The 22,992-nt window shown below is 47.4% G+C and overlaps 9 protein-coding genes across 9 annotated transcripts; 5 read left to right on the plus strand and 4 right to left on the minus strand.

Annotated features, from left to right (window-relative positions):
- Positions 1 to 150: 150 nt before the first annotated feature.
- On the plus strand, positions 151 to 698 carry SERLADRAFT_437446 (uncharacterized protein; the record flags this gene model as incomplete). The annotated part of the gene is made up of 3 exons (XM_007317781.1): positions 151 to 314; positions 379 to 517; positions 573 to 698. The coding sequence occupies 3 exons, from the start codon at positions 151 to 153 to the stop codon at positions 696 to 698; spliced, it is 429 nt and encodes a 142-aa protein (XP_007317843.1).
- An 87-nt stretch (positions 699 to 785) lies between these two features.
- SERLADRAFT_437447 (uncharacterized protein) lies at positions 786 to 2,262 on the plus strand (the record flags this gene model as incomplete). Its single annotated transcript, XM_007317782.1, has 4 exons — positions 786 to 1,104; positions 1,157 to 1,522; positions 1,578 to 1,742; positions 1,811 to 2,262. The coding sequence occupies 4 exons, from the start codon at positions 786 to 788 to the stop codon at positions 2,260 to 2,262; spliced, it is 1,302 nt and encodes a 433-aa protein (XP_007317844.1).
- A 921-nt stretch (positions 2,263 to 3,183) lies between these two features.
- SERLADRAFT_466270 (uncharacterized protein) lies at positions 3,184 to 4,121 on the minus strand (the record flags this gene model as incomplete). The annotated part of the gene is made up of 4 exons (XM_007317783.1): positions 3,184 to 3,439; positions 3,478 to 3,855; positions 3,919 to 4,050; positions 4,102 to 4,121. 4 exons carry the CDS (start codon positions 4,114 to 4,116, stop codon positions 3,422 to 3,424), a joined length of 543 nt encoding a protein of 180 aa, XP_007317845.1.
- A 1,481-nt stretch (positions 4,122 to 5,602) lies between these two features.
- SERLADRAFT_355817 (uncharacterized protein) lies at positions 5,603 to 7,342 on the plus strand (the record flags this gene model as incomplete). Its single annotated transcript, XM_007317784.1, has 9 exons — positions 5,603 to 5,754; positions 5,828 to 6,239; positions 6,303 to 6,379; positions 6,438 to 6,596; positions 6,654 to 6,704; positions 6,768 to 6,783; positions 6,853 to 6,902; positions 6,968 to 7,083; positions 7,150 to 7,342. 8 exons carry the CDS (start codon positions 6,084 to 6,086, stop codon positions 7,197 to 7,199), a joined length of 675 nt encoding a protein of 224 aa, XP_007317846.1.
- Positions 7,343 to 7,571: 229 nt separating this feature from the next.
- Positions 7,572 to 11,240, minus strand: SERLADRAFT_415182 (uncharacterized protein; the record flags this gene model as incomplete). Its single annotated transcript, XM_007317785.1, has 5 exons — positions 7,572 to 8,043; positions 8,104 to 9,175; positions 9,240 to 9,400; positions 9,462 to 9,882; positions 10,804 to 11,240. The coding sequence occupies 5 exons, from the start codon at positions 11,238 to 11,240 to the stop codon at positions 7,753 to 7,755; spliced, it is 2,382 nt and encodes a 793-aa protein (XP_007317847.1).
- Positions 11,241 to 12,152: 912 nt separating this feature from the next.
- SERLADRAFT_448663 (uncharacterized protein) lies at positions 12,153 to 16,419 on the plus strand (the record flags this gene model as incomplete). Its single annotated transcript, XM_007317786.1, has 9 exons — positions 12,153 to 12,530; positions 12,596 to 12,705; positions 12,756 to 12,965; positions 13,017 to 13,091; positions 13,156 to 13,345; positions 13,402 to 14,702; positions 14,824 to 14,942; positions 14,994 to 15,466; positions 15,519 to 16,419. 9 exons carry the CDS (start codon positions 12,246 to 12,248, stop codon positions 15,711 to 15,713), a joined length of 2,958 nt encoding a protein of 985 aa, XP_007317848.1.
- A 1,222-nt stretch (positions 16,420 to 17,641) lies between these two features.
- SERLADRAFT_466280 (uncharacterized protein) lies at positions 17,642 to 18,178 on the minus strand (the record flags this gene model as incomplete). Its single annotated transcript, XM_007317787.1, has 2 exons — positions 17,642 to 17,740; positions 17,799 to 18,178. Coding segments are annotated over 2 exons (402 nt in total), but the record flags the coding sequence as incomplete, so codon positions are not given.
- Positions 18,179 to 19,916: 1,738 nt separating this feature from the next.
- On the plus strand, positions 19,917 to 20,578 carry SERLADRAFT_388112 (uncharacterized protein; the record flags this gene model as incomplete). The annotated part of the gene is made up of 1 exon (XM_007317788.1): positions 19,917 to 20,578. The coding sequence occupies one exon, from the start codon at positions 20,049 to 20,051 to the stop codon at positions 20,370 to 20,372; it is 324 nt and encodes a 107-aa protein (XP_007317850.1).
- A 51-nt stretch (positions 20,579 to 20,629) lies between these two features.
- Positions 20,630 to 22,798, minus strand: SERLADRAFT_437454 (uncharacterized protein; the record flags this gene model as incomplete). The annotated part of the gene is made up of 14 exons (XM_007317789.1): positions 20,630 to 20,798; positions 20,849 to 20,898; positions 20,949 to 21,003; positions 21,044 to 21,217; positions 21,278 to 21,345; positions 21,393 to 21,467; positions 21,522 to 21,605; positions 21,659 to 21,745; positions 21,795 to 21,848; positions 21,907 to 21,961; positions 22,019 to 22,085; positions 22,135 to 22,200; positions 22,253 to 22,458; positions 22,512 to 22,798. 14 exons carry the CDS (start codon positions 22,796 to 22,798, stop codon positions 20,630 to 20,632), a joined length of 1,497 nt encoding a protein of 498 aa, XP_007317851.1.
- Between the last annotated feature and the right edge of the window lie 194 nt (positions 22,799 to 22,992).

Consider the following 22,992-nt stretch of genomic DNA (forward strand, 5'->3'; position numbering starts at 1 on the left):
ACGAATGCCGGCGGACCGAGGAGGTCGAGATCACAGGTGTTCATTTGGTACAGACGTACCTTCATGTCGGCAACAGGCGAGACGCTCACCATCAGTATGGACCAGAAGTAGGAGCTGACTAAGAGAAAAAGAGGAGGAGATAGGGTTCCCATGCAGGAGCTATGTATAACGCAAGGTCCTGGGAGGGATGCGTTGTCGAACAGGGCCGGCGTACGGCAGGGCTGGGCCGGTGGTGGGCCCGGTATGGCATGGGACTACGAACGTCGAGTGGAAGCGAGGGCATCAGCCAGACCTCATAAGCATATTCATTTCAGGTATGAACCACATGTGTGCTCGCTGCCTGCCACTGGCACAGCACCCTTCCGCTTTACGGTACAGCGACTCGCACCAATCAGCTCACCTCTATCGACCTATCCGTACCATGCCTAAAAATACGGCCATTCAATATAGCTCACCGTCCTCGCACTCCGACATACGGACCGTTCTTCTCGAGCCCGGCCTGCCAGATGCGTCTTTCGTGAGCGAGCCTGGTAGTTTGCGATCTCTGACTAAGATCTGTCACAACTGCATAGTTTCACCGAGGACGTCGAGGCGTCCTTGATTTCACCCATCGAAGCTTTGCGGGACTTGGAATTCTTACCATATGCTCCATACACAGCAGCAATCAATCGAAGTCTCCTCCCCCGCTTCTCGTATAAGTTCCTCCTCTTCTCCTCACCCAAAATGCCATCTTTTCCTGTCTCTACTATACCCCCTCTCCCCATATTCCCCCTCCCTGTACTCCCATGCCCCCAATCATATACAACGTTGTTTCCCTGCCTGCTGCCACTTCTTCAGATAATTTGAACGCGTTAGAGGAAGTCAAGGACTTTCTGACCACTGACCTCGGCCGCGGAGGCTCCGAGCGCTGGACTTATCGTCTTCTTCCAGAACACTCCCTTAATTCAGAGATCGAGCGCATCTCTACCCCCCAGTCCCACAGGTCCGTCGACAGTGTCACTTTTCAACCGTGTACAACATATACAGCTCGCTCCCAAGATCGATACAGCATCGAAGAATGGGACCTTCCCGGAGGAAACTGGCTATTCACGGCAATCTATGACGGTAATCCTTCTCCCCCGACGTCATCGTACAACACTGATCGTGCCAAATTTAGGTCACTGTGGCCATGATACAGTCACCTATGCGCAGCGGAGGCTTCCTTCTATGGTTAGAATGTCCCTCCAAGCACTGCTAAAGAGTGCCTCGTCTTCATCACTGCGTCCTGAGCTGGTTTCAAGGACTCTCTACGATACCATCAGGCACCTCGATGACTCTATACGCTCCGATCTCTTCGACCTCTTTCCCCCAGATAAGCTAGAACGCATGTCCGATTCTCAGATTAAGCAGCACATCCTCAACAATGGTGCCGCATGGGCAGAAATATCTCCAATGTGCACTCAGGGCAGCACCGTATTGATCACCTTGACCGACCCTTCGCGAAAAAACTTATGGGTGGCTAATCTGGGCGACTCTCAAGCAGGTGAGAAGAAATGGGACACTGCCTCCCTGCATCTGATGTTTGACAATTGAAACAGTTCTAGGCACTCGGAGATCCCCAGGAAAATGGACGCCCGTCGTGATTAACGCCTCTCATAACGGGAACAATCCTTCAGAGCGTCAACGCATCATGAGAGAGCACCCGGGAGAGCCATATAGCATCTCGGAAGAAAGAGTAGTTGGATATCTCGCTCCGACGCGAGGTATCTGTCATTTATTTATTTTTCACCGGGCGGTCTCTCATTCATACTCATTCTCTTTTCTTAAATAGCCGTCGGAGATACATGGCTCAAAATCCCTGCCGCGTACTCTCGTCGCCTCTTTACAAAATATTGTCCAGAGTGGATGTCACCTAGACAGGTACACGAATTTGCCAATCGTATCTTGACGCCTCCCTACGTGTCAGATATTCCGGAAGTGTATCATCATACCCTCAACGTTTCGAACCCTATAGAAGATTATTTTTTGATCCTTTGCTCGGACGGACTGCAAGATCTGTACGATGGCGTAGATATGCACTTTAATGACAGACAGATGGTGGATAGATGGGTTAAAATTGTCGGACAAGCCATAGACTCCCGCGAGACGCGCAACCTGGCGTTGCGTCTTCTCCGTGATGGCATTGGTGGCGATAATGTACAGTTGGTGTCGCGGAATCTTACGTTAGAAATCGAGGAGAAGTGGATGGACGATGTGACTATCTTAATTCAGCGCTTCCGATAGCTCTGGGCCTTCCTTACTAAGTTGGAACTATTGTACGCCACCCCGCATTATACCATACTTACTTTAGACTTTTTGCTTTTGCCACATGATGTACCTATGTATTGTAGAGTCTCTTCCCGAGTTTGTCAGATTTCATTATTTAACAAAAAGAACGAATCAAAAAAAAAAATTGTGATTTAAATAGTACTACATGGTAGGAGCCACCGACACGCATTCCACATGACATGGAGAATACAACATATCCGAGATGAAGATGAAAATGAAGATACCCAACGCAACCAAGATACAAGCATATATATATGTATGTAAAATCCAATCACCTTCTAAATCCTTCCGTTTCGTAAGAAGTGTAAACAGGCTCCGCTTTCGCGCTATGGGAATTACCCGACTTGCCCCGCAGATTGCATAAGGGGCAAAGACGAATAAAAATTTCCGCCATTGGCCATGTAATGGTAGCCTACGTAATAACGAAGTTAGTCATATCACAAATTCAAATGTCTGAGCAAAGTTTGAGAAACTGACCATCCCGATTTGACGAGCTTCGAACAACATCACTGAAGACGAACCATGCGCTCTGTGAGCATAGACAAGGACATCGTAAATTTGATTTTGCACAGGAATTCTCTCAAACGCTGTGGTCCAGTCCGGGGAATTGGCATCTACGGCGTCCTTGGAAGAACTTGCAGAGAAAGTCTCCTTTCCCTTGGGACGCGAGAAATTGTCGATCCGTGCTATATAGTCTTTTCTCAGCTTCTCCTCTTCCCCTTCCTCTAGATGGAAGAATGCATCTCGTGGGATAAGAAGCAAATGGACTTTGTCAGAGCCTGAGCGTACGTGATGATATGCCATCCACGAGCGAAGTCGCTCCGAAAGATTTGCGTTATCGCCTCGCGAGACGAAACGAGAGAGATCAGCGTAAACGGCTGGAGGGAATGAGGCAGTTTCGCTGAGTTCAGGCGAGAGATCGCCCAAAAAGGTCGTGAAAGCCTCGTTGAAAGCGTTTCGATCAGGCATCTCAACAGAGTTGAGGGTGCGGATTCGCTGCAACACAATGTCAGGTAGCGGTGCGAAAGAAGTGTGAGACCATGATTCGATGCGCGATTTAGTGATGACCATTCCTTGCTCTGAAGGGAAAGAGTGCGAGATGAAGGATATGTGATTAGTTGATTGATTTCCTCTCGAACCTAAATGAGGATGTGGGGAGGAGTTGGGGACCCATACTCGGCCCTGATAGTCAGGAGTAAATCGGCTCGATTGCGGGTAGAGGGAAGGATCTGCGCCTTCGGATCTATCACGGTCATAGGAAGTCGGAGAAGGTGGTGTTCCGTAAGGGCGAGACGAAGATGCTATGTTTTGGCCGTAAAAGCTGTGACTGTCATCTTTGATACCGCTACGGATGAATACATGCTGCTCCTCCATACTGGGCATGTCTGACACTAGGAAAGACGCCGTTTTCGCACCATAGGGTGCCATTTGTCTATCCTTGATAGTTCCATGGTCTGATGGGACTTTATGCCTCTTTTTAGGGGTATAGTTGCATTCCGCATCATCTCCTTCACGGCAGTGATTGCACACCGGAAGATTCCGATCACACTAGAGCATCAGCAAGTTGTAATCTTATGATGGTTGGGAAGATAGAGTAGAGGATAAACGTACCTTGAGATTTTTAAGACGACACCGATCGCATCTCGGAATACCTCGGTGGGCAGGAGTTGGTAAAGGGGTATATTTGCATTCTCTCCCACTTGCCCAAGAGCAATGATTGCATGTTGGAAGCACTCTATCGCACTGTGAGACGGCTCAATTTCTTTCCAGCGGCGATAAAAGAATGGGGCAGACCTTCAAATTGTTCATACGACAGTGATCACACCGTGGTTTTCCTCTACGACCTTTCCATTGTGATTGACGAGCCATGTAGACTTTTGGATTTGGTATTCGAATTGTGAGCTGTCCATCATCGTTGGGGTCTCCGACAGAATCAGTTCCATCCGGTGATGAGTCGGCCATGGCAGTAGGTGACGTTTTGGGCGATATGCTGTGTGTGTTTTATTAGTTGGTGGGAAGGTTAAGAAAATAGAGTGCAAGGAGAGCACAGAGAAGGAGTGGAAGCCAGAAAACGTGCAAGGACCGCCACCAAGAAACGAGGAGCAAAAACGAGTGAGAATGAGGTAAGACGTACGAGTTAGGCAACGAGGTTACCAGCGCTTGAGAAAAAAAAAGCAGGAGCGACGTTTGGAAGCAGGAATGATTTATTGTGATGTCCTGTGGAATAAAGCCGCACGAAAGCAAGTGTTTTCCAGAGAAAGAAAGATGTGCAGGTCGGAATGCAAGGACGATCACTAGCAGGCGAGGCAAACCTGAACGTACTTACAGACGTGACGTGACTGTCACAGTCTGTTTTTGTCTATCTTAGATCACTCGACGAGAAAAAAGAGGGGGTCATTGCCGCTATTTAAGTGCTCTTTCTTCCACACGATGCCAAAACACATCATTGTATCTTATATGACAGTCGCCGCGTGTTGCAGCCCAATCACAGCCACGCCAGCGCACCACAGTGCCTGGCGTGTCCTTTTAGGTGTGTCCTTTTATGTAGTTTAATATGCACAATCTGTGAATTATAGCCATCGTGGCGCCACCAAGTCAGTCTATGTCGCTTCTTGTGCCCTCTTGCACCGTCTTTTTGGCTCACATGAGGCACCGAAAGAGGGGCCACCTGCACTAGATGACTGCCACGCCATAGGAAAATACTGCAGACGAGTTAATACCGCGGAAGGATCCTTGAGGTTCGGAACCACATCATTCCATTTATGGCATCTGTAGTTCACTCTTCAATTGAGAACCCTCCTTCTCGGCTCCTTCCGCCCGATGCCGCGCCATTTGTCGGCTGCGGCCGGCCATCCGGACTGCATCAACTAAGAACGGTTTTGACGTGATTACAAAACTGAATAGCGCGGCGAACACTCCAACGGCTACTAGTATGTACTCTCAACGTTACTCTATCTTTTTTATCTGTTATCTGATTTATATACACATGACGTGGTCATCCATACGAGCATCGCATACCGTACAATCACCGTCCTGGCTGCACTTCAGTCGCCTCAAGACGTGCTAACAGTGTCCTATCACATACTAATTGTGCGTTTTCCCACTATCAATCCCTTGAGGTAAGATAAAAGTACCACTTCAGCACCGTAGCGTATGTGTTGAGCGTAACCATGTATTTATCTTCGCTGTCAAACATTAATATTCACTTGATCGCTCATTTAGTTTAGCCCACTCTCTTCCCAGAATGGAAGCTTTGTTTTCGGACATGTAACTATTTCGGCTGATCGCAAGCAGTATTCGTGAGGTTCAAGAATATACCACACAGTGGCACACATTCCCTAGCACCCACGTTCTATGTTCTCTCATCATGCGGTCTCTGCTATCTATATGATTGGTCGCCAAAATCACGTTCTCAGCTGGATATTCAGTATCAGTCCACATATATTCGTGAGCCGTCACTTAACAACCTTGCTTCGCTGACCTTCTAATTCCTCTCTATCTGTACCCGTCCCACAAGTAGTCCTTTAAATCACATGGCATCACTGGCGCATGCGTCTAGGAAGCTTATAACCTCAGTTTAGATTGCTGATTCCTGGTTCTTCCACATGGGGGCCACCGCGCCCATCACGTCTATTGCCTTGGCTTCTCAGCTTCGCATTCCAGGCGATACAGGGATCTCTGGATGGCCAACGCTATAAAGCCGGTATCCTCGCCAAGATGATCTTCACGACCATATCCATCTACCCTCGTCTCTCTGTGCTATCACACCATTCACGATGTACGCCTCTGTGTTTGCTTCTCTCCTCGCTTTACAAGCAGCTACCGGATTCGCTACCTCGCTGAGCAAACGTGGAGTGGACTACTACGATCCCAACGCCAACGGGGGCTCGATGCTTGATAACGCGGGAGATGGTTACGGAGAGCCTCTTAACGTACGTGCTTTGCAGTTTTGTAGTTTCTCTAATGTATTCATCCCTCCAACGGTGGCTTATTAGGTTATCATATCCGGCTTGAGCTCTCCTGCTGTACTTACGGAAGATGGAGCGATCAACTTTGCACGCTCCATAGGCTTGTGAGCTATCTTTCTGTTGTATGAATCCATCCAGAACCTTAACCACTCTCGACCGTAGCTCAGAAGAATGCTTTGGTTTCCATCTTGGAGGTGCTCAGTCCGCTAATCTTGGTGATGGAAATGGTTCGGTTAACCAGACCATCGAGCTTCGCGAGGACTATGGCTCTTCTTCCGTGGGCACTTGCCTCGAAAGCTTGGTTGGGGGTAATCACTTCCGGTAAGTAGCTGCACGTCGGATATATCGTGAACACCCAGCTAACCAGAGCCTTTTCAGCATATACGTTCAGAATGGTACTGAGGCCGACAGCGGGGCTCTTTTCTTGGCGTAAGTCCCAACCTGATGCTACAAATAATAAAACTTTAACTTTTTTCTCGTGTTTCCTATCAGTGTCTCGAAGGAAGAGGTACAGCTTGATTTTTCTTCGAGTTTTTTTTTACCATTGTAGTGTACTGTTTTGCTAAATGTTTCTTAGGATGTAAGCGACAGCCACACTATCGTGCCTGACGGTTACGACATTGGACGGTAAGATAAAAATGACATCGAGTTCTTTTGAAAAGCCATCTGATCCTCCCTTTGTGCGTTCCCAGCAACGACCTTGTCTCGGCCGCTGTTGGCCAAACTAGCTTTGGTGGCGTCTCTTACACCACCACCGCCCAGAACGTCACTGGCTTGCTCACCCCTGGATCTACCGGAGTCAACCACGGTACGTTGACTCTATGCTCCCATTTCAAAATCAAAAAAACTTATTTACACGCTCTGTGCACCTCAGGTATTGCCGTGGATGGTATCGTCACGGTTCTTACTGTGACCATCAACTAATAGCACGAATTATCATGTTTTCACGATCTGGGACGCACATATGATTTGAATACCATTTTGTGTTTGGGGAAGCACTCGCACCTGAATTGATATTTCTTGTTTTTGTCATATACCTATTTGTCAATAATATGCGTTCCCCTATCCATTAGCGCGATCTGTGCATAGTAGGCATCAACACATAATTAATTTCCTCACCTGATCATCAATGATATCCATGTTTTCCTCATCTTTTTATACGCGTTGTTCTGATACATACAACATATTCATATCAGCAACCTTTTGCGACGTTGTTTCAGGAAACCACTCGTGGAATCGTGTCCTTCGTATCATACTTGTCTATGAATGATGATCTAATTTGCCCATATCGATTTCATTGATGACTCCTTCATTATTCCATGACGGAATCAAAGAGTTAACATGCCAGAACTATGCTACAATGGATGCAGGTGGGATCAAATGAATATAAAAGTCGAGTACACCCAAAGAGATACACCCCGAAAAAAGGCGACTTTGCCATACTCGTGCCCAGTCCGTCAATGCCAGTTACTTTATCTCACATGTCCAAATCTACCTCACCCTCCGCATCAAGCTCGTCATCCCACATGTCGATGTCTTGCTGTCGGGGCGTAAGCTGATGGGGAGACTGAGATGAGAAACGCTCCGAGTCCAACACGTCAGAGTTACTGTTGTGGTCGCTGTCGCTACACAAGCTAGCAGCCCAAATCCGCTCGTTTTCTTCGACTTGCTGACGGGTGCGACGCGTGACTCGACCCAGGATAAAATCGAGCTGAAGATAGTTGGCGTCATTGGTAGCGAACTTCCTATGCTTGCGGTCCTGGATGTGCTAGTAGCATGCAACAGACATGAGGGAGATGTGACGGAAAGGCAGGTAAAAGCAGCTTACAGCGTTGAAGTCATCGAATTTCACCCGACAACTCTCGCAATAACCGGGTTTACTTCCCTCTTCACGTTTCGGCAGCTTGAGCGTATTGGTGCTACGACTCTTCCTTAACATTGCATGTGGACGTTCAGGTATCCCGACAGGAGGGCCCATAGTGCCAGCCCTTTTGACATCCTGTTCTTTGCCGGCAGCCACGGTAGAAACTTTACGCGAAGTAACCACTTGTTGCTGAATCCTTCCTCGCAGGGAAGCTGGTAAGTCCAATGTCCGAAACGCATTCCCGGCGTTTGAAGTGGTCCCAGTGGTAGAAGTGATACCTACACTGTTACCTGACGCAGCAATATAAGCTCCTGTTCCAGTTGATGCCAGATATCCGGAAGCGTTCGCAGAATCTTGGTTTTCTCCACAATCTCCATCGAAATCGTTAAATTCGTCCAAACCGTCATATGCGTCTTGTGCGCGACGGTGGAGGTTGTTCATCGATACTGATCGCCGAAGATCACCTGTTTTGCGAGCAGCCATCTGTGCTTGCGCTTTGCGCTTCAACTCCCTCGCCACCTTTTGAATGCGCTCCTTCTCCTTATCAGCCTCAGCCTTTTGTGACTTCTCCCATCGTCTTCTTTCCTTTTCGTCAAACTCTATGAAGGGTCCTCTTGCCTTTGGATGGCAATGGAGAGTTGGCCAGGCCCCTTTCTCTTTGCCGTCACGTCCTCTGCTGATAGGATATTCCAACGCATGGATTGTCGCGACTTCCTGTCGCACGTCCTCTACTAATACAAAATAACTTGACTTGGAGAAATACCGGAAATCATGCCTCTTCTGGGTAGGGTCCCGTTCCGTAGTAGTCCCATGTAAACGTTCCGATGCAAGGAGGCGAGTGAGAGACCGCTGGTTAGACGTTGTTGCAGAAGGTGTGCCTTGGGTCGCTATTGGGCGAGAGGAAGTCGATGCAGGTAGTGCTGGAACATCGCAACGTTCAAGAATGCTATCGAGTTTGATAGTGTTCCAAATCTTCATGCCCCACTTGAGGGCTTTCTGGACAAGTATATCATAACCTGGCGAATCCTCAGCAGGGCTGCGAGATTTCAGGTAAATCAGCCGACGTTCGTGTCAAGCTGACAGCAAACAAGAAAACTAACCGTCCTCGAAGCTTTATGGGACTCTTCAGCAAAGCGCTGGATTTCGGCACAGACGAACGAAGCCTTGTCACATTCTCCTTGTTTGCACTGGGATCTTCTGAGGGAACAACTTGATTTGTGATTAGATGCGTGATCTCATTCGAGAAAAAATCGTCGACCCGCTGATCATGATTGTATCCTGTGATCAGCACGTAGAACCTTCCTTGAACACAGAAGACATACCCCTCCCAGATGAGAAACTCGTGATGCAAGAGCATCCCTGAGGGCTGCACTTTCTGGATCAAGGAGATCGAGGTCAAAGTAGAATACCCAAGAAGGGAATGCGCGCGTGTATTTGATACGGAACTCTTCTTTTATGGCCTCGCGCTCAGCGCGTTTTCGCTCTCGCTCTCTCCTTTCGTCTTCACGTGTGGCAGCTGAAGCTGAAAATAGTGGTGCTGGCGACGGGGAAGGAGGCACTGCTCTTGGGCGTTTGACGCTGGCATAAGGCGCAGAGACGTCGCCCGCTGGTTCTGGAGAACGAGCACGCTTTGCTGAAAGGGATGTAGAACGACTAGGTGCTTTTGATGGAGAGAAGACTGCTGGAACTTGTGGAGGGATAGGGCGAGAAGTGAGAGGACGACGGGTGACTGCTGCCATCAACCTGGAGATATGTTTGAATACTAAGCTAGGCCGTTTTACAAGAATGTCGCTGCGAAACTTTTACAATGCGATAAAGTGTGGAATATGCAAGAAATGGAGGGTGCTGCCAACAGAGCAGCCAGAGAGAAAGGCGAGTGGGGTTCAGACGCGTGGGTTATTATTGTACGTTGAACAAATAAACAACGCGTGACATGTTCGCGTCGACGTAGCACGGAAATTAAATATTTATCCACTCTGCATTCTTCTCCAGCTGTAGCTAGAATAAGTGTAGAGAAATACATGTAATATCAAGGGAATTTTGGATGTACATTGCAAAGTTTCTCAGAGGCTGAAGTAGGCAACGCGCTCCACTGATAAGACACAAGAAGAGTGTCAATGTGGGAGTCCGAATTCTCAGGCTCATGATCTGTGAGATATGAGCGGAAGATAGCCGCAAAAGACTTCACATATCTTTCGCATAGCACATCGAAATCAAAATGGTAGTTAAACGCAATGCGCCAGCGCGGTGGTGGTGTACACTTGGAAAAACACGAAGTCGAGGCGCGTTGAACGGAAGTTTATGCCACGCGTTGTGCTGTGACGAAAATCACGTGATCCTCATCTCATTAAGCGTAACGCGTCGGTGGCTGACAGAGTAAGTAGTTTCAATAGTATCATGGGTTCCAAGCGACAAGTCCGTGGGGTATAACTGATAAAATACATATGGAAGCCGAGATCCAACAGACTGCGAACACCCTCCTGCTAGCCTGATTCTGAGAGACACATTACAACATGCAAAACACGACGAATAAACCGAAAGCAACGCGAAACGATAAAGCAGGATTTAGGACCCGATATATCGGATGGTCACGTAGCGCTTGCCCTGATATGTATGCGTTAGCTGTATGTTCGCTAATGCGGAAAGAATGTCACAATAACTCACAAAGATGCAAAAGGTAAGGACACATCATAAGCCTCAGTTACTTCCGCCAAAGGACTCTCAGTCAACTCCTTTGCACGTCGATCAACATCGTGGATAGTAGCGATGAGAAGATGTTCCTCCATCGACACAATATTGAGATTATAGTTCAATCCCCCGACCGAGATATCCCCCTCTCGACTGCCATTCACTGGTTGCCCAAAGAGCCCAACCCTCCGCTTACTATTCTTCATCGACTTGTCACCTCGCTGAGTACTCTTTCCAATGTGGCAGTAGGATCGAGCGACCTTCTTCGACTTTCTGATAGGACCTATTTTACCACCGGGTGGAACATTTTCCTTGTCGTGTGGGGAGGACTGGGCCGGTGGGGCACCGAGGCGTCTGGATGGTAGGATGGAATCCACAGAGGACGAGAGTGAGGGAGTGGTGAGATCAGCCATGTCGGATTCCAATACGGTGTCCAAGGACGCGCAGATAGTGCACCAGAGGTCCTCGGTATGATGAGTTACTTGGAGTTTAACACTCCAGAGTGTATTAGACCGTGTATGAGACGGTATGATGGTATGAGAGACGAGAGTCCAACCGTTGAAGGAGATAATTATAGTGCGGAGATTTATTGCTTGGGCCCCCAAGTCGGAAATATCCAGGTCCCTTGGATAGCAACTGGTTGAGTCCTTACATGAGGTAGACCGTCGAAAACCGAATGGCAGGGGAATTGCCTTGTGCGGAAAGACCATTCGCTTAAGACAGTGGCCGCATCCGCATCAGAGGTCCCAGCTTCTTTATGTCGATCGGTGTGGCCACACATACCAAAGCCGTATCGTTACGTTTCTGAAATATCACAGGCAGTACAAAGACGAGACCTTCAACTATATGACCAAAGTTACGGTGTGTCCGTCGCATTCTAGTAATACTTACATAGCGTGCCAAATGGTTGACTTATAGAATCCGAGTGTGATTAGAGAAATCACATCTGGCTTAAATTGCTAGCGGTAAGTGCCAATTGTTGGATCAATGACAATGAACTTCACCGTGGTGACAATGCTTCCGATGGCCCAACTTCGCTCAGGAAACCACAGACAGGTGATAACGATGGTATGTAACCGACCAAAAAAAAAACAAAGGAGTTTCGAGGAGGAATCTATAGTACCGTACTTAGGGTTACTTGGAAATGATTATACTTGCAGGAAACGTCATCATGTTCCAGTTCTGGATAAGGAAATAACTTGGGAGGCATGGGGTAGAGGCTCTTGCCAAGCACACACAAATAAAAGTGATATGAGGATGTCACGTGGTATACGTGTTTCTGACCTTTTGTCACTGAAAGTCAAGCTGAAAGGCGCGTTTTCTTCGAAACCGTATTGTGGTATCGTTTTCGCGTTATTTATCTGATATTTGAATCCAGTCTTAGCTGAGGAAACATAATTTTCTCAAATTTTGGTCCCATGTCGCTCATCACCGACGCTTTAGAGCTGGAAGATGAAGTGCTTTCACCTATCGAAGGGTTGTCTCCCATCTTACCGCAATTCTTTGTACCACGACTAGCTGATAAACCTCAGAACCCCATCTTGCATAATCTTGATCTCATGAGCCACATTGTGTCCAAGCCTGCCGTGGTGAAACCCTTGTTGCCTCCGGAACTGGCTATCTTAACGCAAGATATACACCAGCCGCAGCAAACTCGAAAGTCATTGTGGGCAGAAGCTATCACATCTGAAAATCAACTGCGAGTGAGATTTTTTGCTATCGCAATTGTGCTGTCATGTTGAATGCATTTTTGCCTGAACTTAAAAAGTGTCAAATCAAGACATGGGATGGTTTACGTTCTTCGTTCCGTCAGAAATCGTTCCATACACCTTTCATATCCGAGCAATCCGATCAAGTGTTTGCTTCAGCTCAATATCAGTAAGATTTTCTAACTAAGGGGAAGGTTGTGGCTTACTGAGCGTGAACAGTGTTCAGCCTGTTCTCAGCAGCTCATCGGCAAACGTAACGTATGTCACCCAGGATGAAATGCTGGTGTCGTTAAAGATGGTGGTCTTGGGAACATCTTCATCTTTACATTCATGGGATAAAAAGTCAGAAACGTTTATCCGGGTCGGCCTTGATAAAGGGGTGAATCACAGTCTTCTCATAGACGGAAGGAATGAGACTATAAGTCGAAGGTTAAATGATCATTCTTATCATTTGATGCATCACATTTAGCGTATTCTCAGCTTTTTGCAGAGGTTCTTGGACATTGGGACTCTTGTTCGTAGGCTTGAACTCTTCGTCACTTATCTTCGAAAACGGTGAACTAGATTTTCTCTGCCGTTTTACCATATTATTATTAACTTTATCGTGTAATATTCGAAGGGATGGCCCGACAGTCCATGCATTCGCCCACGCACTGTCCTCAACGCTTGCCTACGTGCGCAATACCTTGTCGAGCTTATCACCGAATATTACCGGCACTCAGTCAAAATCTAACATGCTTTCGGCCATTTGGCTACGCTACGGTGATTTGGAGGGCTTGCTTATTTCGTTGTCGTCGTTATGCCACCGGGTATGTCGTCTTTTCCTCCCACTGGGGCTGCACTGAACGGCGTGTTATGTTTATAGGAACTTCGTTTATCACCTCCAGAATACCCTGCATTTGAAACCTCTTCCGTCCCACTCTTGAATCGCGTTTATCAGCACCTCAGATCTCATATTGAGAGTTCCTCACTGCAGCTCATCACCGCCACATTTGCTTATCTGCTCACAAAGTCATCCCAGGACTGCATTCAGCGTGTTTGTCAGTCTGTGGCGTATGGTGACGGTAATCAACGTGCATCACTTGCTACCAAGCAGTCTCGTGAAGCCCATTCGTCCGACCTATTTGGCGCGAATGAGGCAGAGGAAGATGAAAATGACGATGCAGACAGTGCACAAATGGAGGACGAATATTATCCGGCATTCATACCTCCAGAACTAGCTAATATTCTACCCGCAGCAAGGAAATCATTGAAGTTATTGTTGGCTGCTCGACCAGATCACCCAATCCTACAAAAATCCTCAGCCAGCGAAGCTCTTGTTTGGCTTTGGACGGAGAGCGAGGTCAAAGCGGTATATGAAGGGCACGCAGTTGATAACAAAGACGAACGTTTAAACGACAGAAATGTGACGAATGGTGCTCAGAAGGAAGCTGATCCAGATGCCGACCTTGCCCAAAATCTCTACAAACCAGAACTAGCGCAGTTTCACGTCTTTGACATGGAGCCTGGCTCATGCCAGCAAGAATCTCTTTTCGGATCCACTTCTGGGAGCTTGGCAGATGCACCTTTACGATCGTTCATCTCCACGTTTCCTAAGGCCCTCCCGTCAATCGTTCCTAATCTAGAATTATTGACCTCCCTTGTATTCTCTCCCCTCGTCAAACACGCATCTTCTCTATCTCGTGCCGTCCTGTCGCTCTTCCTGGAGCAAGATTCGGCACTTTACCTCCACGACCACCTCAACTTACTGCGCTCATACATGCTGTTGACTTCAGACTCCTTTAAATCACGGCTAGCAACGGCTTTGTTTTCTGATTCTGAAGACCGCGAAACTTCGGACGAAAATGTCAAAGCTTTCCGGCTATCCCGTCAACCCCAGAGACACGCAAAGGCTTCAAAAACTGGACCTTGGGCCGTGGGTCTTGCGCCAGTCCTGATAGACAGAGAGAGTTGGCCTCCTGGGGGGACAGACCTCAGCTACTTTTTGAGGACGGTCATTATGGATTCCATGGAAATAGGCCATCCCTCGATGAAGGATGACTTGGAAGACCAAGAGAAATGTGGACGTCGACTCATTCTCAACGAAGCTGAGTATCGCTTAGGCTTTGCTATTCGTGATCTGCCAATTGGAGCTGGGCGCGACCAGTGGCTAAATCCTCTCTGTGAGTCTTCTCTTTTGCGCATCTCTGTGCGCACCAGTTCTGACAGTCCACCTTCACTTACAGCTATTGAGTATGTCGTGTGTTCCTGCACTTATACCGACATTTTACTAAACTAATGTCTATAGGGCTCTGGACTTCCTTTACCTCGATTATAAGGCTCCCCATCCGCTTGATGTCATCATAACTCCAGAGATTCTGTCGAAGTATCAGAGGATGTTCGCTTTCCTGTTACGGCTAATGAGAGGTGAGATTTTCCACTATTTATTGGTGTCCATCACGTTACAACGAGTTTTAGTTGAGAGTGCTATTCGCGCGGACTTTCGAATGTCACGCAAAAGAACAGAACCTCTATTTCCTACACTCACGTCATCGAATAAGCTCTTCCTGCACTTTCGATTCGTAGCGCAGACTTTTGTGAACGCGCTCTCAGCATACGTGTACGACGTCGCAATCGGAGGGAACTACGATGTCTTCCTCTCTCGCATTGTTGCTGCTCAGTCCTACGAAACACCTGATTCGGACGACGGTTTTTCAGACGTGTTTGCATTGGCCAGCTCACATTCGGCGGTTTTGGACGACATCCTGAGCGCCTGTCTCCTGAGATCGGGTCAGCGGGCAGTCGGTGATTTACTTCGCAAGACACTGGAGTTGGTTTTAGAGTTCAGCATCCTCACTGGTGATCTCAAGAGTGGCAGACTGCAAGAGTACCAGGCTGCGTCGTTGCTAGAAGATTTATTCCAACTGTACTGCAAGAAAATGTCTACTCTGGTCAGTGCCATGGCCTTATTATTTAAATGTCATACTTATGTGACATGAACAGGTTAAAGTATTGGAGGCACTATTGGAGAAGGGAGCCAAGTCGTCGCAGCTTCAAAGGGAAATACTTATGCTAAAGAAACAGGAAAGTGATGCTCATCATCCACCAGGCGGAATGGAGAGTTTGGGTCACCTTCTCAGTCGCATTAATGCCAATGGTTGGTGGAAAGGGTCAACAGGAACGGCCACTGATGCTTAGAGTCAATGTTCACACTGCATATAAAGCCACGAAATGATATATATTCTCACCAGTGAATTGACATTCTCTACATACTACTAATAAAGTGATAGTACTTATACATGACCTCCAAAAACAGACTTTACACCGTTGCACTGTAGGTAGCGAGGGAACATGGGGGATGGATGTGGGATAATAATGAAAATAAACAAAACGAAACATGCTTATGCAATAAACAAAAAGATGGGATGTACAATCAGTGGGGCAAGGTAGAACGAAAAGGAAGAATTATAATATGGCATTTAGTCTTCCACAGCATCGTGGAATGGGTTTTCAGCACAATGGTTGGAGTTGACCATCCTCGCCTTAATGTCTTTGCTTAAACGGAAACTCTCCTTGATCCATATGGCTTTGATTTCTTCTTCCCGCACACAGGTAGTATTCGCGGCCCCGCCATCGGTACCAATGACACCAAGTCCTCTCAACACCTCATCCACGCGTACACTCTCAGCAAGTTTGACCTCCTGTGCAGCGGCAGCACCCTTGGAAGGCCCTCCGAAAGAAGATGAACGGCCAAAGGCTCGTCGACCAGATTTTGAGGGTGACGACAAGGGGTTATAGGCAGACATTATTGATACTAATCCTGCCGTCTCTAGCATCCCAGCCAAATCACTGAATTCGCTCCTGGATACGGGAGTAAACAAATCGCTATCCCCACGCCTGAGGATGGCCGAGTAATAATAATGAAGCTGCGAGGCGTCGATTCCCCCCGAGCCGTTCAGCAAAGATGCGCTGGACAAAGTTCGTTTGGTAGGTGACTTGGTTGATGAAGCTGATCCACAAAATGGTAGGCTAGCTTCAAGTCTTTTGGATGCCAATATTATCGAGAGAAGGACAAGGCGATGTTGAAGACCAAGGTTGTGGACCTTCACTACAACTTCGCTATTACTAGTAACAGTGGAAGACGAGGGGGCAGAGGAAGGTGTATACGCCTTTAACGCATTCAAAACATGGGTGGGCGTAACAACTGGGGGAGAAGAAGCTAGAGGATTAGTGTCGGTGTCCATCTTCGTTGAAGTTGCAGATACTGCAAGGTCTATGGCACCCCGTAAGACTTCAAACAACGCTCTGACATCTCCAGTCTGAGTAGCAATTTTCTTTGCGAGTAAAGTTAGGGTAGGGGTAGGAAGAAACTTCTTCGATTGTTCTGCACCATCGGAGCCGCCCTTGGTGTCATATAGTGGCGAAAGGCGTGTCTGAAGAACCTGAAGAAGTTGTGCCGGTGTATAAGCTGCAAAATGAACAGTGTTCACACTTGTATCCGGACATTGTGAAAGGGACGACGTAAGTGTATGTGTGTTGGCAATTCCGATTATGCGAAGAGGATTATAAGTCTGGGCTAAGGAGAAAATGGAATTCAGATTTTCGGATGAGGCCGCGATATGATCGAGTTCATCGAGAATAAGAATACTGATCGATCGATCGTTATCAGCAACTGTCACATTGACACTTAAAACCAAAAGATACATACCAGCGATATTCCATACCAGCCAAGGCTTTTTCTACAGCTTGTTTACCTTTCACTTTTCGAGTTTTGTTCGGCGATTTAGCATTAGATGCATCACAGAGTTCCTCGGAAAGACGGTCCCACAGTGCATCGATGCTATTCAAAGCCATGCAGTTGATAGAGACGATTTTTCGATCCGATCTCTCCGCATCCTCGAGTGAAGATAAGATTGAGTTGACCAGAGCTGTTTTTCCAGTGCCTGGGGTGCCTGAGATGTACAGAGTTGCGACATCATTTTCCGGTGTTTCAGCTTCGAAGAAAGACACGATAAATTGTTTGATCGTATCTCGCTCTTCATCGCGTCCAGCAATATGAAGAGAACTATTACAAGTTGCACGAAGAAGCGAACGAGCCCGAGCATGAATTGGTAGCAACGATAGAGGTGGAGTGGGAGGAGGGGTAGATATAGCAAGGTGAGATATGGCTGATGCCGGAGTACAAGGTAGTGCTAATACATTGGATGTGGAGGCATGTCTCCGCGCTAAAAGTTGAAAAAAGTTAGTTTCGGTGCCAATACTTATGTAAAAACGACGACTTACTTGCTCTCGGACGTGACGGGCTTATGAGCTCTGTACTCGTACGTCTCAGCGAGCTACGCACAATGCTGGGGGACGTCTCGTTAAGGAGCTCTCCAGAGAAGGGAGGAATATTTTCCTTGTTAGCATCGCCATCAACAGTCGACAACGAAACTCGAGCGCGTTTTGGTTTCGGGGTCAGTTCAGGTGTGAGAGGCAATTGAGTCACTGCGAATGCCTCGTCGCAGGAGATATTAGCAGAGACTGCAGTGTCAATCTGGTGAGAGCGCTTTCCAAGCACAGAGTTAAGTGATGAGCGCGTTTGCATGGTGAAAATTGCAGTTCGAACGACGAAAAAAAAAGTTGTACAGAGAGGAGAGATAGACTCGGGCGACACTCGAGACGTATTGAAGAGGATAAGACCTGCCTTGAGGGCACCGTTGGTGGTGAACTGGATGATGGACCAGGTTGAAGAATTCGTGTGTGGCTGAGACCTACTTATAATATCGCGTATTTTGAGACTCCGCAGTGCAGTCTCATCATCACGTCGCGTCAATCACGTGCATTAATCGCGTTCGTGTTGCTTAGCTTTGGTGCTGTTTGCCCTCCAAATCACGTGAAACTCGTGTATTACGAGATAGCCCATATCTGGAAGGTGAAGTATTCGACTCCTCGGCAGATCTATTCAATCGATACCACGACTAAAAATGAGGCAGCCTTGTGTCGATTCTGTCAGATGGCCCCATCCGTTTGTCTATTCTTATTCTAGGGTACCCACTTTTCCTCTAAGACTGGCTTTAAAGATTTTCTGATTGAAATGAGCTCGTTTCTTGGATGTCGACGGGCTTTCTGACCATGGTGGGGACACTGGGGAGACTTTGACAGCGGTGTTTGAGCGGCCATGAAACAGTTGACATCGCAGTGACATACGCCTCATACACCATACCCTTATTGCCCAACTTGAAGGTTGCCGCTGTTCGGCACGCTAAACTTCTATGTATTTTTCATTCAGCTTCGGATACTTTATGGCATGGGCTGTGTAAATGCTTCTTTGCACTGGCACATCCACAGGCATGGTTTTGCTTCTGACCACGAGTTTCCACCAGTCATAGCACCACACTGCCTGGTCACTTTGTGGATTCAAGCCGCCTCGCTCGATTTCATTTCTTGTTTGAGGCCATGTCGGATCTCTTTCCTGCTCTAGCCTTCGTCGCGGCTTTGCAGCCATATTCTGCCACCGCAGAACCGTCCTCACGGGTGCGGACAGTACGGTGAGTTGATTTGCTTGGTACAGTGATCCAACAAAGTTCTCAGGTCTTTGCAAGTCATAGGAACTTTGTCGCTCGGGACAATGGGGACGACTCTGATGGAGACGATGATAACCCTAGCAATCCAAGTAACCCAAGCAACCCTAGTAATCCAAGCAATGGGAGCAACGGGAGCAATGGCAGCAATGGCAGCAATGGCAGTAATGGGAGCAATGGCAGCAATGGCAGCAATGGCAGCAATGGCAGCAATGGCAGCAATGGTAGTAATGGTGATAACAACGGAAACTCAAGCAACACCAGTACAACCACCACCAGTACCACTTCCACCACCAGCAGCGATAGCAAGAAGGACAAACACGACTCTACGACTTCTTCGGGTAATAGCTCCACCGACAGCGGTTCCAGTACTACTACAAGCAATTGGAGTAGTACCAGCAGCTCTAGCAAAACCAGCTCGAATGGTAGCAGCAAGTGCGGTGATGGTAGTAGCAACGGTCCTAATGGAACTTGTGGTACCAGCAATAGTGGGTCTCTCAGTACTGGTGCTCGTGCTGGAATCGCCGTCGGAATAAGTGGGTATTGTGAATATGATAATTGAGCTATAACTAATATTTCGACAGTACTGGCTGTTATTCTGCTCTTCGTATTGATATGTCTCCTCAGGAGAAGAGTACGACGTGCTCGCGAACGCTCGGAGCTGCCGGTAGTGGCACCGGTTTCTGCTGAAGTGCAGCGTTATGCTCCTCCATTGTCTGCTCCTCCTCCGGTGCCCCCTAGAGATTATCCGCCCCCAGTGCCTCCTCGAGATACTCCTACCCCATTATCTCGTCTGGATCTTGCGCGGAGACAACCATCTCAGAATCAGTACGGACCTGTGAGCCCGCAATCGTCCAGTATTGCTCCTCTGCTCGATCCTTCTCGTCGCGAATCATATCTCACATCAGCATCTCGACATCACAGCTTCTCGCCAACTTCAGATGCTCATAATACAGTGCACGATGATATGATGCCGTTGCCCAATCCCCACGATCCTTTCCCTGAGCGTCCCGTCTCTATGATCTCACCTATTTCTGCTACCTCTCCCACAGCATTGGGATCTGTACCCCCGAGTTCTTTCCAGGGACAGGCATTAGCAGCTGTTGGGGGTGCATCTTCTTCCTCCCGCACAGAGGACCGAGTACTTGATCGTTCTTCCACTCAATCATCTACTCTTCACTCAGACTTGACGCTGTACCAGAAGCAGCTTGAACTTGACCACAGGAAGCGGAGTCTCGATGCTCGCGATCCGGATGTCCCGAGTGACCCTCCCCCGCTGTATTCGCGCTCGTAGATGGCTGATTTCTTGGACACTGCCTCAGCCACATATTTTCTTGCTTTTAAATACTTGAATACTTGATTGGACCCTTGGTTACATACCGCCTTTTACTTGGCTTTTTACATTATTTTCTAGTACATCACAGTAGTGATATCGTGGTTCTGGCGTTTTTGGGGCATGAAGCTTATTCCAGAAATAGTGCAGTTTATCATTTTGCGTATACATCTTATGCCGCCAGAGGGCTAACATTCAAGAGCACAACAAAAAGGACATTATACAGAGGGCGCGATAATATCGATGATCTTTCCGGATAGGTAGTGAAGTAGAAATGGATAACCTGGGATGTTCGTCGATGTATGTTTCACGTTATTCGAATAATGAGCGGACAAGATTTCAATTTCTGCTTTGCGCCGTGTGTGTAGCATTCGCATCAGCTCCTTCCTACGAGAAGTCGTGAATAAAAGTCGATATAAAGGAGGCAAGTCGACTACCTCCATGGCGCTGGCATCGTCTCCGGAGGGCGTTGAAGCATCAAAATGGCCTGAGGGTCTTTAAATGAAACCACTAGATAGCACAAATGTAAGGTCAAACCTTTTTCTCATCGTGTTTAGTGATAGGAATCATAGAATCGATGTCGATGCCCAAGCTGTGAATGAAACGTGAGTATAGCACGGAATAAAACCTACAGCAAATTCGTATGATCATACTCCGCCAACTCGGATGTCCATATTCCTAGCCACTCAACGCGCTCCGCGGCCAGCTTTCCATTCTCATGTCTGAGACTCCAGCTGCCATATTTATAGACAGAGAGAATGTCGATACCATATGCATCGCCGTCGACTAATGCCAGAATTGGGATGCTATGATACCACAATTAAAAACAGGTAAGACACAAAATTAGACTTCAATCGGCGAATTACTGAGATGGCAGATTGTCTGAGAATGTCTTAACGAGCTGACGGGTTGCGACATCCGGATAGCCCTTTCCCTAAGACGATATTAGAATATCTGCGTGGCAGAAAAGATTCAAGTCACCGTGATGATTATGCCAGGACCTGGGAGCGATGGGTGACTTGCAAACTGCAGGCGACATAGGGTCTGAAAGACGGCCTGTATTTAAGATATTCGTGAAGATGTCACAGAAACGAGTGGTGAGAGGCTGACGTCTTTCTCTACTATTAGAACCCAAGCCATATCGCCTTCTATTTCGAAACGGTCAATATCTTCCCCGACAGGAATCAATGCACCCTGTTAACGGTCAGCAGACTTTGATCACGATGAGAAATTCCCAACAAACGGACCTCCGATTCGTTGATATGGATGGTCTCTCCTCCAGTAAGATGAATGAGAAGGCCACTACCACATATAAGTCCTTTCGTGGACGCACGCTGATGGAAGTAGTGAAGCAAGTTTGATAGAAATAATGTACTTGCTTACGACGTGGAGATCCGATCGGTTGAGTTCAAAAGTAGCAGCGACATCATCAACAAGCTGCCCCCCGTACAGGATTAATGATCATAGCGTTGAAAATATGAAATGACGAACATACACGGTCTACAGTAGCTTGCGACTTGAATAAGGATACATCTTTGTAGTACATATCTCTTCGATATACATTCATAGGTTAAACATTCTGACTGCCGAACAAGGGGGAAACGTACCGTTTCGTAACGGGTATGTCATATAACAAGGCCTCATGCATAAAATCAAGCACACGAAAAATATGTGCTACAGGCCGTTACGTACTAGTTGAGCCAAAGAAGACATATGTACATACCGAGAGGTTTTGCACTGGCTCCTTTAGAGTTGAGTGGATACCGTACAGAGCGGAAAGCTGCACATGCTGCTTGGACGAAGATTGATAAGTTAAGGGAATGTAGATAGCAAATACTAACTTGAGTCTTTCTTTCTGCGATCTGCTAAGCGTAGCTCTATCTTGCGAGTCTTGCTCTTTACTGGACGAGAACGTTTTCGAGAATCATCGGCTTCCGAGTTATCAGCGTCATCAATGTTCCTATAGCCTGCTATATCGTCCAGACAGCCAGTTAGCTGGGTTAGGAAAGAGAGAACAAGGTCTTCAATATTCGAAATAGACTGTGCTCTAATCGAATCATCATAAGCAAGGTCTGAGGTGACATATATGCGCGCATGTACCTCTGATTATCTGTATCTATCTCGTCAGAGTCTTGTGCGTTTTGTTCCAGATCGCCACTGAGAAGGTAAATACTGTCTTCGCCGTCAGACATGAATATATCTTCTCCAAAGTACGACCCTCCCGAGTCATCCAAGATTGCCTGTGGGTGAACAATATGGTCGAGAAAATCAAGCGAGTCGTCGTCGCAAAATAGTTCATCCATTATGCCGTCGTATGAGTTGCTTTTGAAAGGAGAGCTAGCCTCAACTGGAACAGAACGAGATGTCTCGAGGTCGCCTTGAACCATTGTGGTGCGGCACTGGAAGTACTAGGTTAAACTAGCCGAATCTGTTAGGACGACGCGATCTGGTCACGTGCCACAGCCCCTAATATAAAAACTTGAATAACATGACCGTGTCTCGTTGCTACTCAACCTCGATTTATTTTTTTTGGTATGTTGGGAATTTTTATCATTAAATCTTTTGTACATTAATGCCCTGG

Source organism: Serpula lacrymans (assembly GCF_000218685.1).
Source record: "Serpula lacrymans var. lacrymans S7.9 unplaced genomic scaffold SERLAscaffold_6, whole genome shotgun sequence".
NCBI classification, from domain to species: domain Eukaryota; kingdom Fungi; phylum Basidiomycota; class Agaricomycetes; order Boletales; family Serpulaceae; genus Serpula; species Serpula lacrymans.